Genomic DNA, 13,608 nt, shown 5'->3' on the forward strand with positions numbered 1-13,608 from the left:
ATGTTCCTTGATAATTTAACTTCATAGTTCCTCTTTACCTCCCCAATTGTTTTTTTGACTTCTGTCCTAATCTCTTCATATTCTCTCTTATCATCCCTTGCTGTCTATGCCTCTAATGTATGCCTCTTTCCTTACCCTCAATTGTTCCCTTATGGCTTTATTCATCCATGGAGTCTCATTAGTGTTTAGTTTGTTCTTTCCTTTTAGCGGAATATATTGTTCCTGCACTCTGTTGAACACTGTTTTAAATGTATTCATTAAACGAAAGACTTGCATTTATATAGTGCCTTTCATGACCTCGGGATGTCACAAAGCGCCTTACAGCCAAAAAAGAATTTTTTGAAGTGGAGTCACTGTTGTAGTGCAGGAAACGTGGCAGCCAATTTGCGCACAGCAAGCTCCCACAAACAGCAATGTGATAATGACCAGATGATCTGTTTTAGTGATGTTGATTGAGGGATAAATATTGGCCAAGACACCGGGGAGAACTCCCCTGCTCTTCTTCGAAATAGTGCCAGGGGATCTTTTACATCCACCTGAGAGAGCAGACCAGGCTTCGGTTTAATATCTCATCCAAAAAGACGGCACCTCCAACAGTGCAGCGCTCCCTCAGCACTGCACCAGAGTGTCAGCCTAGATTTTTGTGCTCGAGTCTCTGGAGTGGGACTTGAATTCACAACCTTCTGACTCAAGAGGCGAGAGCGCTACCCACTGAGCCACAGCTGACACACTGTTAAGATAATTTCTGTTCCTCTCAGTTCTCATTTCTCCAACCAGAAAGGTGGGTTGGCAATCTCTTCCTGCTGCTTTGAAGCTGGCTGCCAGGAAGTGTGCATGAAGACTAAAGTTAGTCTCCCTTTAGCTCTCTCTCCCTATCCAGAGGCACTTGGCTTCTGTATGACTCTTTCCTTCAGCAATGCATTTGATTGAGCTTGGTTTCTTAGCGTGCGGAACGTCATGATGATGGATGTCAGTCCTATCCCTTGGCTCAGCACATTCATCGTGTCACCCTATGTCTCAGTATTTAAGGCTGCTGGAATCACATTTTCAATATACTCTTCCTATCTTCGGGGCTATTCTAGCTAATGCAAGCAAGCTAGCCTGCTGCCAGGCCTCTTACAACATTCCACTTAAGACAGTTGCTAGGAAGTTCAGCAAATTCGCTCAGGAAGCTCCCATTTCCCTTCCTAAACCCTTGTTGGTTATCCTGGCATCTCCGCGTCATGAGGTGGCGAGGGATTCACCAGAGGGAGAGATGAATATGTAAACCTGCATTCTACCACACTGTAACACAGTGTGCCGGCGCGCACAAGTGCTGTTCCGTTGTGCTGCCTTGGTAACCTAATTGTTATCATCAGTGTTCAAACCAACCAATTACAAGTGTAAAATTGCCCTGTTAGGACCAGAAGTTGAACAGATTTCCTAAGGTCACAGCTGGATTGCTGCTTGTTAATTATGAAAATGGTCACAGATGTGTTTAAGAATCTCTCCTCAGGTGTATGTAACACAGAAAAGACAATGCCAGTGAAATGAAAGCTGCAGTGGCCGATATCACAGGAACCCAGACCTGACTATTTCAAACATCCGCTGCCCTGTCCACGTTGGAAGAAATATTTCTTCCGGTGACCATGAAAGTGGGTTTCAGGAACACACGATATACAGATGACGTCACTGAGCTCGATTATGTTACCTGCACATTTCTACCAATTGTACAGACGGAGGACAGGAGACAGTGGCGTTACTCTCGTTACATAATTCACCTTTGTCGTGATAAGTTGACGCATTCTATGGTGACAGTGCTATGAAGTTGAATTTGTACGTCAGCTCCCCTACCCAAGAATTGGAGTTCCTTCTTATATTGGAGATAAGTCTTCAATTCCAATTTGTACATGGAGGCAATGATGAAAAATTACAAGACAACTACATGGGAGAAGGGAACTGTGACTTTGAAATATGACTAAAACCCAATAACGTGAGGGAACTGAAGTCAATCAAGCAAATTCAATCAGAATTTGAGCAGTTTTTAAAAAAATATATTGGCCTAGGAATTGCAGCCAGAGGTGCATCTCCGGAGTACGCCTCGGGCCCGCAAAACAATTACGAAAGTATTTCCTGGCGCCTGGGTTGCAAAGAGTTGCGGTCTCAGGCCTTGAGGCAGAGGGCAGCGTAATGGCCCACGGATATCAGGGACGCAGGCGGTTCGGAAGCATACCTGGGATCGCGTGGGTCCGGTCCTCCAATGACAAAGGAGAATTCGATTTTAATCATTTCCGAAGGGAATCCCCTAATGATATGCAATGGAATCCCAAAATGTAAAAATTAGACAATTAACAGGATTGGAATTTGAATCATAATTACCTTCATTCCGCCAAACTCAATAAAAATATAATTTTTTTGATAATTTCGCACATTATTAAAACTGTAATCCGGGCCAATATTTGCATAAACTCATTTCATAAAGTGTATGTGCATAATTTTGGATATGTAAAAGTTTAATTTAAGCCTTCGATGTCCACTTGCACTGATGCAAGCAGGCCCTGTGTCTGCTTGCATCAACTGTAAGACTTACGTGCACAATCATTGGCCAGTCGCTGGGCAAATAGTCCAACTCTGTGCCAGTGATTGCTTTTTTGGACACCCCACGGATGGCCTGTTGATGCATGCGTTGACAGGCCGCAAGTTCCGGATTTCTCACATGCACAATAGTACGCCTTCACTGGGCCATTATGTTGATGTCCTTTGTTAGAGAAACTATGCATTCTAAGATGTTACACGTGGCCTGCACCACTTTCAGTAAAAATGAGATCTAGATGAAACCGGCACTGTGGCATATAATCGGGGTGATACATCATCATATGATACCAGTCCGGAGGAATCCTTAATGGCATTTTGCTACTTGTGAAGAGAATGTCGTAAAGAAACACTACGTAAGCTTCAGTGAGATTAAGTTTATTTTTAATTGAAGGATGAACAACTGTTATGCTAACAGATTCTTATAATCATCCGGGATTCAGGACAGGAGACTTTTTTCCACATACGTTCAGGTTAAAGCATTCATGTCAGTGCCTATAAGCCACCTTATAAATCTACACATGAGGTTGCAGACTTTACAAATATAGAAGAATCATTTGAGGTTTCCAAAAAAAATCACAAGTTCGTTGAATTTCTGAATAGGAAATTAAAACCTTTAATGAAATGGACACACAGTAGAAGAAATAGTTAGCATGTTGTACATTTTTACAGTATTTACCATGTCTTGTATCATATATACTGTAGTCTAAGAAAACATAAATGACTCAAGTTTGACTTTATGCTCTACGAACATCTTCTATGGGCTGAAATAAGGACAAAGATGGTAATGAAGTGTGCTACTGTAAACCCACATTAAACTTCTCACAGGAACAGGACACAATACACCAAGTAACACATATTACATAGGAGGCACTTTAAATGGTTACATTAAAAATATGACAAATACCAAATTTTTCCAATAAAAAAACTGTCAACATTGAAAATTCGCTCTTCCTTTTTCAAGAAACATATATACCAAATTTAAACTGATATTAAATATAGTCTGAATTGCAATCATCGTTGTTTGATATTTAAAATCTTACATTAATTTATTCTTGTATATAAATAGCAACTTTTTTCACTTGCTGTGCTTTGGGTGATTCTAAAGGGGAGTACAAGAAGTCCATTCACCAACACACTCCTCCGCGACTGTGATTTGAAAAACAGCTAACTTTGTTTCCGAAACTTTATGCCTTATTTTTGTTGCCTGTCATCCACGGTTAGAAATCGGCTGGGCGGGCAGAACAATCCAGCCACATTTACATGGGTGCCATTTCCGTCTTTGATTGGCGGGAGCACTGTGCCTTGCAAGGACTCCCTCCCCGGATAGTCTTACACTGTTCAAGCCATCCACTCCCTCACCAAATTCTATTTTGTGTTTGTTATTTTACAAGCACATTTTTCCATTCTCCCTTCATCATCCCTGCATCTATGTTAATCTCAGAGCTCACCACACCCTCTATTCATTCTTTCATAGGACTTGAAACCGCAGAGTTCTTTACCTTCCCTCCCTTTCCCCCAGCAATCTACTGGTTTTTAAAAGCCCATGCTTTTGGTCTCATTAAATCATCACCTCTTGATGTATCTCATCCTTAGTCCTCTTTATCAGCCTCGACGCACTGTGGGTCATGGCCATTCACCTGAGTTCCTCAATATATACAAATATTTTAGCAAGTGAGTTTCATTCCTCTACAATAGCAAAAGACTGCGGATGCTGGAAATCTGAAATAACAACAGAAAATGCTGGAAACACTCAGAAGACCAGGCAGACCAGCTGAGTGTTTCCAGTTTCATTCCTCTGCTATCTCGTGTACTTTCCGTACAGGGATTGCCTTAACATCAATGGATAATTTAATAACTTTGAGTCTCCAAATACATCTCTTAGATCAGTGTCACGCTGGTCATAAATTAGATGGCTGATGGATTGCGCAACACACAGAAAGCGATAGGACCTGCAAAGGAACCTCACTGAAAGATGGTGTCACTCATCCTGATTCAGGCTAGAGCTTTGCTACATGCAACTTGAACAATTTCTGAGACATTTATTTTCAGTCAGGCCTAAGCTGAGGGCTGGTCGACAATTCATTTTGAATTCTAATTTCAGCTAAAATGGAGCCATTACTGCCCCGTTACAGCTAGCGAGGAAAGAAATAAGAAAGTTTGGAAACAGATAAGGGGATTACGTCAAAATGAGTAGAAAGACTAAGAAGGGAAGAGAGCAAATTAGGAAAGTCCAAGACAAAGAGGGGAGAGAGAACAAGTGGCCAGGCATCAAGTGCGGCAGGAGGTGAAATAAGCAGAATCTAATGCGAAGAAAGAAAGGGAAATCGAGTGAGTAGAGCCATGCAAGACTTACACAAAAGCATAAATGAATGAAAGAGAAAAAAAACAATAACAACTTGCATTTACATAGCGCTTTCAAAGTTGTAAAACGTCCCAAGGTGCTTCACAGGAGTGTAACCGGACAAAAAGGCACCAAGCCAAAAAAGGAGACATTCGGACAGGTGACCAAAAGCGTGATCAAAGAGGTAGGTTTTAAGGAGCATCTTAAATGAGCAGAGAAAGGTGGAGTGGTTTAGGGAGGGAATTCTAGAGCTTAGGGCCTAGATGGCTGAATGCACGGATGCCAATGGTGGGGCGAAGAAAATTGGGGATGCTCAACACGCCAGAGTTCTCGGAACGCAGAGTTCTCGGAGGTTTGTAGGGCTGGAGGAGGTGACAGAGATAGGGAGGGGCGAGGGCCATGGAGGGATTTGCACATGAGGATGAGAATTTTAAAATTGAGGCGTTGGTGGACCAGGAGCCAACGGAGGTCAGTGAGCACAGGAGTGATGTATGAACAGGATTTGTGCGACTTAGGATCCGGGCAGCAGAATTTCTGATGAGCTCCAGTTTGTGGAGGATGGGAGGTTGGCCAGGAGAGCGTTGGAATAGTCAAGTCTGGAGGTAAGAAAAGCATGGATGAGGGTTTCAGCAGCAGACGGTTGAGTGCGATATTACGGAGGCGGAAGTAGGCGCTCTTTGGGATGGAGATGATATGGGTTCGAAAGCTCAGCTCTGTGTCAGATAGGATGCCGAGGTTTCGAACAGTCTGGTTCAGCCTGAGACAGTGACCGGGGAGTGGGATGGACTAGCTGGTGAAGGAATGGAATTTGTGGCAGGGGCCAAAGGGAATGGCTTCAGTCTTCCCAATGTTTAATTGGAGAAGATTTTGGCTCATCCAGGACTCGATGTTGGACAAGCAGTGTGACATCACAGAGGCAGTGGAGGGGCCGAGAGAGGTGGTGGTGAGGTAGAGCTGGATGGTACCAGTGTACACATGGGACACGATGTCATGTCTTCGGACGATTTTAAAATTCTCATCCTTTGTTTTCAAATCCCTCCATGGCCCTCGCCCCTCCCTATCTCTGTAATCTCCTCCAGCACCACAACCCTCCGAGATATCTGCGCTCCTCCAATTCTGGCCTCTTGAGCATCACTGATTTTAATCGCTCAACCATTGGTGGACGAGCCTTCAGCTGCCGAGGCCCTAAGCTCTGGAATTCCCTCCCTAAACCTCTCCGCCTCTCTTTCCTCCTTTAAGATGCTCCTTAAAACCTACATCTTTGACCAAGCTTTTGGTCTTCTGTCCTAATATCTCCTTATGTGGCTCGGTGTTAAATTTTGTTTGATAATCGCTCTTGTGAAGCACCTTGGGATGTTTCACTACATTAAAGGCGCTATGTAAATGCAGGTTGTTGTTGTTGGATATATCTTGTCATTGTCTCTTGTCTTTCTAGGAGTGTCAAACTATCACTTCATTAGTCAGTCATCCTCTCCAGAATATGACATGTTCTTCACACTTGCCAGCTTGTTCTATTAAGTCTATCTTGGCATTAGGAGTAAATCAAACTAATTTAGTTTTTGAGCTTAAGTGAATGTAAAGCAATCTCTTCTTATTGTTGTGCCATGTGCAATCCTGCTTATTTGCCATGGCACTGTGTATCAAGGGATCAGAATCTTCATTTTCTTCCTCAAACATTCTGGACTTTTTCAGTGATCTGTGAATGTTTAAGTGGCTATGGGAGGGGGAGAGACAGCTCAGTTCAGCACAAATGTACAAGTGATGTTTGGGGGAAATATTCAAGTAACAGTTTAATTAGTGGTGCCTGTTTTCCAATAACTAATATCAATTTCGGTACACGCAGAAACACAGGGCTGGCTAATTTGAATTCCAAGTGCGAATTCTGCTTCAGTAATGCAGATTAATGCAATTGGGCTTCATAAATAGAGGCATAGAGTACAAAAGCAAGGAAATTATGATGAACCTGTATAAAACACTGGTCCGGCCTCAATTGGAGTATTGTTTCCATTTCTGGGCACCGCAATTTAGGAAGGATGTGAAGGCCTTAGAGAGGGTGCAGAAAAGATTTACCAGAATGTTTCCAGGGATGAGGGACTTCAGTTACGTGGATAGACTGGAGAAGCTGGGGTTGTTCTCCATGGAGCAGAGAAGGTTGAGAGGAGATCTGATAGAGGTATTCAAAATCTTGAGGGGTCTGGACAGAGTAGATGGAGAGAAACTGTTCCCATTGGCGGAAGGATCGAGAACCAGAGGTCACAGATTTAAGGTGATTGGCAGAAGAACCAAAGGCGACATGAGGAAAAACTTTTTTACTCAGCGAGTGGTTCGGATCTGGAATGCACTGCCTGAAAGGGTGGCGGAGGCAGATTAAATTGTGGCTTTCAAAAGGGAATTGGATAAGCACCTGAAGGAAAAAAATGTGCAGGGCTACGGGGAAAGGGTGGGGGAGTGGGACTAGCTGAAGTGCTCTTGCAGAGAGCCAGCACGGGCTCGACGGGCCGAATGGACCTCTTCTGTGCTGTAACCATTCTATGATTCTATAATGTATCAGGTGATGGTTATGTAAGCTACAACCAATGGGTCAGTTAGCCCGAGCAAGCTGTCCCATGAAGCCCAATCAACTTTCCGTCTCTGCTTTTATTTCTTCCTCACGAGTTTGTCCTGTTTGACTTCTGCAGGCCTGGAGGTTTGAACGGGACTGTTCTCAACGCTGCTGCAAAATGAGCTGGATAAACCCTAAATCAGAACACCAAGATCTATTGATATTGGTAGTTTCAGATGCACGGAAATTAAAGGGATCACTGAAAATCAACTGTGCATTTGGGCCGTGAGGCTCCATAGTGCACACCTCAGCAGCCCATGATTAACAGGGTTTGGACACTTTCGCAATAGATAAAACAAATCGAAAGACTGGCATGTTTTGTCCTTTTATAATAATATAGATGTCATTTTACCCATGCTCATCACGTTGAGGAATGGTGGTGCAAAAGACTTTTCACTTAGCTTCTAATGTCAGGATTAAGCACTCTCGGGTCAGATATCTCCTAGATTGGATGCAGTGTAACCAGCCCACCTCCCGCAACATACTTGCCTGATAATAGTATCTTAATCTTAACTTCAGAAAAAGAATACTCTCTATTCAACTTAAGTGACTTTTCTATTTCCAATAACTGCCCATTGTTATAGCCCCTTTGAGGGAATTATTGCAAATCATTGCAAATGTATTGAATTTAAGGGCCATTTTGTTCTCTGGTCTTCTGCCCATTGGGAACTAGAAATGGCCCAAGTGCCTTTCAGTTAAGACCTAGGTGACCGAGAAGGAGAGTTTCATACCATCTGTTTGGGCTCAATTCAAAGCCAGATCCCAGATGTGGAAAGACAATGTTTAACCAAATGCGTTATTCAACCTTCTGTACAAAATACAGTGTTCAGGAAATTGTATATCATTATTAAACACATTTTTAATAAATTGGTGTTTCTGTTAGTCCTCTTTCAATTTTACCTTTGTTTAAAATGTTCTATTTTTATGTCTTCTTTTATATTTACAATAACAGCAACAACTTGTATTTATACAGCACCTTTAATGTAGTAAAACATCCCAAGGTGCTTCACAGGAGCGATTATCAAACAAAATTTGACACTGAGTCACATAAGGAGATATTAGGACAGATGGTCTAAAGCTTGGTCAAAGAGGTAGGTTTTAAGGAGCGTCTTAAAGGAGGAAAGAGAGGTAGAGAGGCGGAGAGGCTTAGGGAGGGAATTCCAGAGCTTAGGGCCTCGGCAGGTGAAGGCACGGCCGCCAATGGTGGAGCGAACTGGTTATTTCTGCATTTTATGTTTTTGCACTTGACTGATATCCCTTATATTTTCTCTAACATTAACGGCTAAGGTACCTCTCTGACTGTTGTAGAGATATACCAGTATGAAGGTTGTAGGTGGGAGATATCAGCTAAATGTTACTTAATTAAATAATTTAATGGGGCAGTTTTTCATTAATGAGTATGTACACCTGATCAAACCAAAAAGTTAACAAAAGGGGGTAAAGTGATTGACTTGCAAAATGTCTATACTCTTCTATTTTGTTCAAAATACAAAACTTTACTTTTAATTATCGGAGTAATTTCCCCATATTTTAAAGAGTTAAGAAATATCAGATTATTTCTGGGTCTGATTATCTGTAGCCATATGACAAAACCATTCAGCATCATACTGCCCAGCCTGCATTATAAGAAAAGGCATTGCCCTTACCCTTCCATATAGTGAAAAAAAGTGCACAGTTCCAGGCTGTTGCCGGATATTTGTACAACACAGGGATCGGGATTAATATTTTTGGAATACCTGGCAGAGTATTGTGTTGGTGATCAGGCTGTTGAAAGTGACCTCATATTAAAATGGGTTAAAATTCCCTTTAAAATCATTAGTTCAGGCAATCAGTGCCATTTCAAGTTGCATAAAATGGTTACATTTTTAGAACAACATTTGATCAAACATAAGTGGGATGTTTCAATATTGAGGTGCAAAGGTCTGTAATACTGTGCAGTAGAGGAAGGATATAGAGGCACTGGAGAGGGTGCAGAGAAGATTTACAAGGATGATATGAGAAATGCAAGGGTATACATATCAGGTAAGGATGAACAGGCTGGGTCTCTTTTCTCTTGAAAAGAGAAGGCTGAGGGGTGACCGAATAGAAACATAGAAGATAGGAGCAGGAGTAGGCCATTTGGCCCCTCGAGCCTGTTCTGCCATTTAATGAGATCATGGCTGATCATCCAAATTCAGTTCCCTGTCCCTGCTTTCTCCCCATATCCCTTGATCCCTTTAGCCTTAAGAAATATATCTAACTCCTTCATGAATATATTTAATAAGTTGGCCTCAACTGTCTTCTGTGGTTCACCACTCTCTGGGTGAAGAAAATCCACCTCATCTCAGTCCTAAATGGCTTACCCCTTATCCTTAGACTGTGACCCCTGGTTCTGGACTCCCCTGCCATCAAGAACATCCTTCCTGCATCTAGTCTGTCTAGTCCTATTAGAATTTTATAAGTTTCAATGAGATCCCCTCTCATTCTTCTAAACTCTAGCAAATATAAGCCTAATCGACCCAATCTCTCGTCATACGTCATTCCTGCCATCCCAGGTATCAGCCTGGTGAATCTTCGCCGCACTCTCTCCATGGCAAGAACATCCTTCCTCAGATAAGGCGACCAAAACTGCACACAATATTCAAAGTGTGGTCTCACCAAGGCCCTGTACAACTGCAGCAAGACATCCTTGCTCCTGTACTCGAATCCTCTCGCTATGAAGGCCAACATACCATTTGCCTTCTTAACCTCTTAAATGCTTACCTTCAGCAACTGGTGCACAAGGACACCCAGGTCTCGTTGCACTTCCCCTTTTCCCAATTTATTGCCATTCAGATAATAATCTGTCTTCCTGTTTTTGCCACCAAAGTGGATAACCTCGCATTTATCCACATTATATTGCATCTGCCATGCATCTGCCCAATCACCCAACCTGTCCAAATCATACTGGAGTTTCTCTGCATCCTCCTCACAGCACACACGCCCACCCAGCTTTGTGTCATCTGCAAACTTGAAGATATTACATCTAGTTCCCTTGTCTAGATCATTAATATATATTGTGAATAGCTGGGGTCCTAGCACCGATCCCTGCGGTACCCCACTAGTTACTGCCTGCCACTCGGAAAAAGACCCGTTTATTCCAACTCTTTGCTTCCTGTCTGCCAACCAGTTCTCTATCCAAGTCAGTACCTTGCCCCCAATCCCATGTGCCTTAACTTTACACGCTAATCTCTTATGCGGGACCTTATCGAAAGCCTTCTGAATCCATGTTGACTTTGTCCGATCCTGTCACTGTTTTCCAAGTGCTCTGCTATTACATCTTTTATAATGGACTCTAGCATTTTCCCCACTCCCAATGTCAGGCTTACCAGTCTATAATTCCCCATTTTCTCTCTACCACCTTTTTTAAATAGTGGGGTTACATTAGCTTCCCTCCAATCCATGGGAACTATTCCAGAGTCTATAGAATTTTGGAAGATGACCAGCAATGCATCGACTATTTCTAGGGCCACTTCCTTAAGTACCCTAGGATATAGATTATCAGGCCCTGGGGATTTATCGGCCTTCAATGCCATCAATTTCCCTAACACCATTTCCCTACAAATACTGATTTCATTCAATTCCTCCCTCTCATTAGACCCTATGTTCCCCGACATCTCTGGAAGGTTATTTGTGTCCTTTTTGAAGACAGAACCAAAGTATGTATTTAATTGGTCTGCCATTTCTTTGTTCCCCATTATAAATTCCCCTGATTCTGACTGCAAGGGACCTATGCTTGACTTCACCAATCTTTTTCTCTTCACATATCTATAGAAGCTTTTACAGTCAGTTTTTATGTTCCCTGCTAGCTTACTCTCATATTCTATTTTCCCCCTCTTAATTAATCCCTTTGTCCTCCTTTGCTGAATCATAAACTGCTCCCAATCCTCAAGTTTGCTGCTTTTTCTGGCCAATTTATATGTCCTCTCCTTGGATCTTATGCTATCCCTAATTTCCCTTGTTAGCCACGGTTGAGTCACCTTTTTTGTTTTATTTTTATGCCAAACAGGGATGAACAAATTCTGTAGTTCATCCATGCGATCGTTAAATGTTTGCCATTGCCTAACCACCGTCATGATCTTTAAAATCATGAAAGATTTTGATAGAGTAGACACAGAGAGAGTGTTTCCACTTGTGGGGAAGAGCAAAGTTCAGGGCCATCAATATAAGATAGTCAACAAGAAATCCAATAGGGAATTCAGAAGAAACTTCTTTATCCAGAGAGCGGTGAGAATGTGGAACTCGCTACCACAGGGAGTGGTTGAAGCGAATAGTATAGATGCATTTAAGTGGAGGCTAGATAAGCACATGAGGGAGAAGGGAATAGAGGGTTACACTGATAGATTTAGATGAGGAAAGACGGGAGGAGGCTCGAGTGGAGCATAAACACCGGCATGGACTGGTTGGGCCGAATGGCCTGTTTCGGTGCCGTATATCCAGTGTAATCCTGTGTACAGCATCTATTCAATGATTACACGTACTAATCGATGCGTTTAAGGACCACCTGTTTGCAACATTGTTTTCTTTCTCTTTGCATGTCACATATTAGGTAGAGGAAGTGGATTCCAGATTTGCCTTTTATACAGCGATTTTGGTAAGTTAAAGTTAGTCGGGGTTTAGCTATGATTTTTTTTTCTTGGCATAAACCTACCACAAGCGTTGCAAGTGGTAAAATCCGTCAATGAAAACAGCACACGCCAAAGTAGTGCGTACTTTACGAAGCTATTATCTTAATATTGCACCAAATTGCTGTATGCAGAGGACAGGCATAGCACAAATTGGGCTGCACTTCTATGCCTATTTTAACTATGACACGTAAGCTGTTACAACAGATTAACATCATTGATGCAGTAACTCGTGTTTCATGCTTGGTTCTGTGCAGCTCGGATGCTTTCTTCTCTGCTGTGAAGCTAATACTTGACATAACTCGCAAACTCGAAGCTGTAATTGTTGAACTGAGCGTACTGCAAATCTTTGCGCTTGAATCCATCCACGGCTGGAGGTGCCGAACAGGAGATGCGACATTTCGAACTCTGCACGGAATGACCAGAATTAATTTTGACGCCTGGACTTAGCAGTGTGGCTGCATTGTAAATCTACAAGCCCGTTAATTTCCTATTAAATCGAGAGCTGCTAATGCTCATGAATAGAACATTCACTGTATCTGGTCGCATCAAGCAATCCCAGTCCAGCAATAGCACGTGCCCAAAGCACTGCAAGGCGCCCTGTTCATCTTACTGCACCAGCAACATGCCTTAAATCCACAAAAACACTCACTCTCACAATGTTTTTTATGGACCCTATTCTTTTGGCCTTTCTGGCTGACATAGTTAAAATTGCATAGGAATAATTAATCATAATATTTATTTAGTTCTCAATAATATCAATTACAGGACGCCTGGAAAAATAATTGCCTTCTATGATATATGCAGTCGGAAGTAAGTTGACACACACAGTTTAAATGTCACGGTAAGTGCGCTGAACCTTATTTGGCAAAAGTTGGAGCAAATATCGACAATAATTGGCGCAACACACCATAAAAAGAAATGCATTTATTCCCATCTAATTTCATCCGACCTAGTTTTCCTGGTCGGTATACAGTGCCTTTACCAACTGATCCTATGATTGGTGGGGCTAAACGGGGTGTATTTAAGGAAGATTATCGTGAGGCTATAGGCCTGGCGTTTCTGCTCGAGTGCGCTGTTTTTGTCGGCGCAATTCGGCCGCAATCTCGGCGGGACCAACGCCAAAGATCGCGGGATTTTCAGCACAATTTGCATTCGGCGCAACTCGAGTTTCGCGCGAGTTTTTAAAAAAAAAAAATCACACCGGAAGCAGGCCCCACCCACAAAGCAGGACACGCCCCCAGATCGAATTGATCACCATTGGGAGTTTCCGCTAATCGTGCTCGTTTGTGGAGACTCCAAAAATTAAGTTGGTTCTTTTGGGTGCAAGGACACTAATAGGTACGTCTTAAAAGCTTTTAAACATGATTTTTGTTTTAATTTGCTAAGTAACTGACTTAATGTACCCCAATATAACTAGAAAGTAGTTTTATATATTTAAAAAAAAT

The 13,608-nt window shown here is 42.3% G+C and overlaps 1 protein-coding gene across 1 annotated transcript in view; it reads right to left on the reverse strand.

The window, feature by feature from the left end:
* Nucleotides 1-12,039: 12,039 nt before the first annotated feature.
* LOC147103424 (S-adenosylmethionine decarboxylase proenzyme-like) overlaps nucleotides 12,040-13,608 on the reverse strand; it is a 119,411-nt gene continuing 117,842 nt past the window's right edge. The window contains exon 9 of the mRNA XM_085962999.1: nucleotides 12,040-12,568. Within this exon, the coding sequence (XP_085819125.1) occupies nucleotides 12,446-12,568 (123 nt within the window). The 3' untranslated portion in view covers nucleotides 12,040-12,445. The remainder of the gene's footprint in view (nucleotides 12,569-13,608) is intronic.

Source organism: Somniosus microcephalus, chromosome 20 (assembly GCF_052327205.1).
Source record: "Somniosus microcephalus isolate GS21.2 chromosome 20, FLI_Smic_1.0, whole genome shotgun sequence".
NCBI lineage: Eukaryota > Metazoa > Chordata > Chondrichthyes > Squaliformes > Somniosidae > Somniosus > Somniosus microcephalus.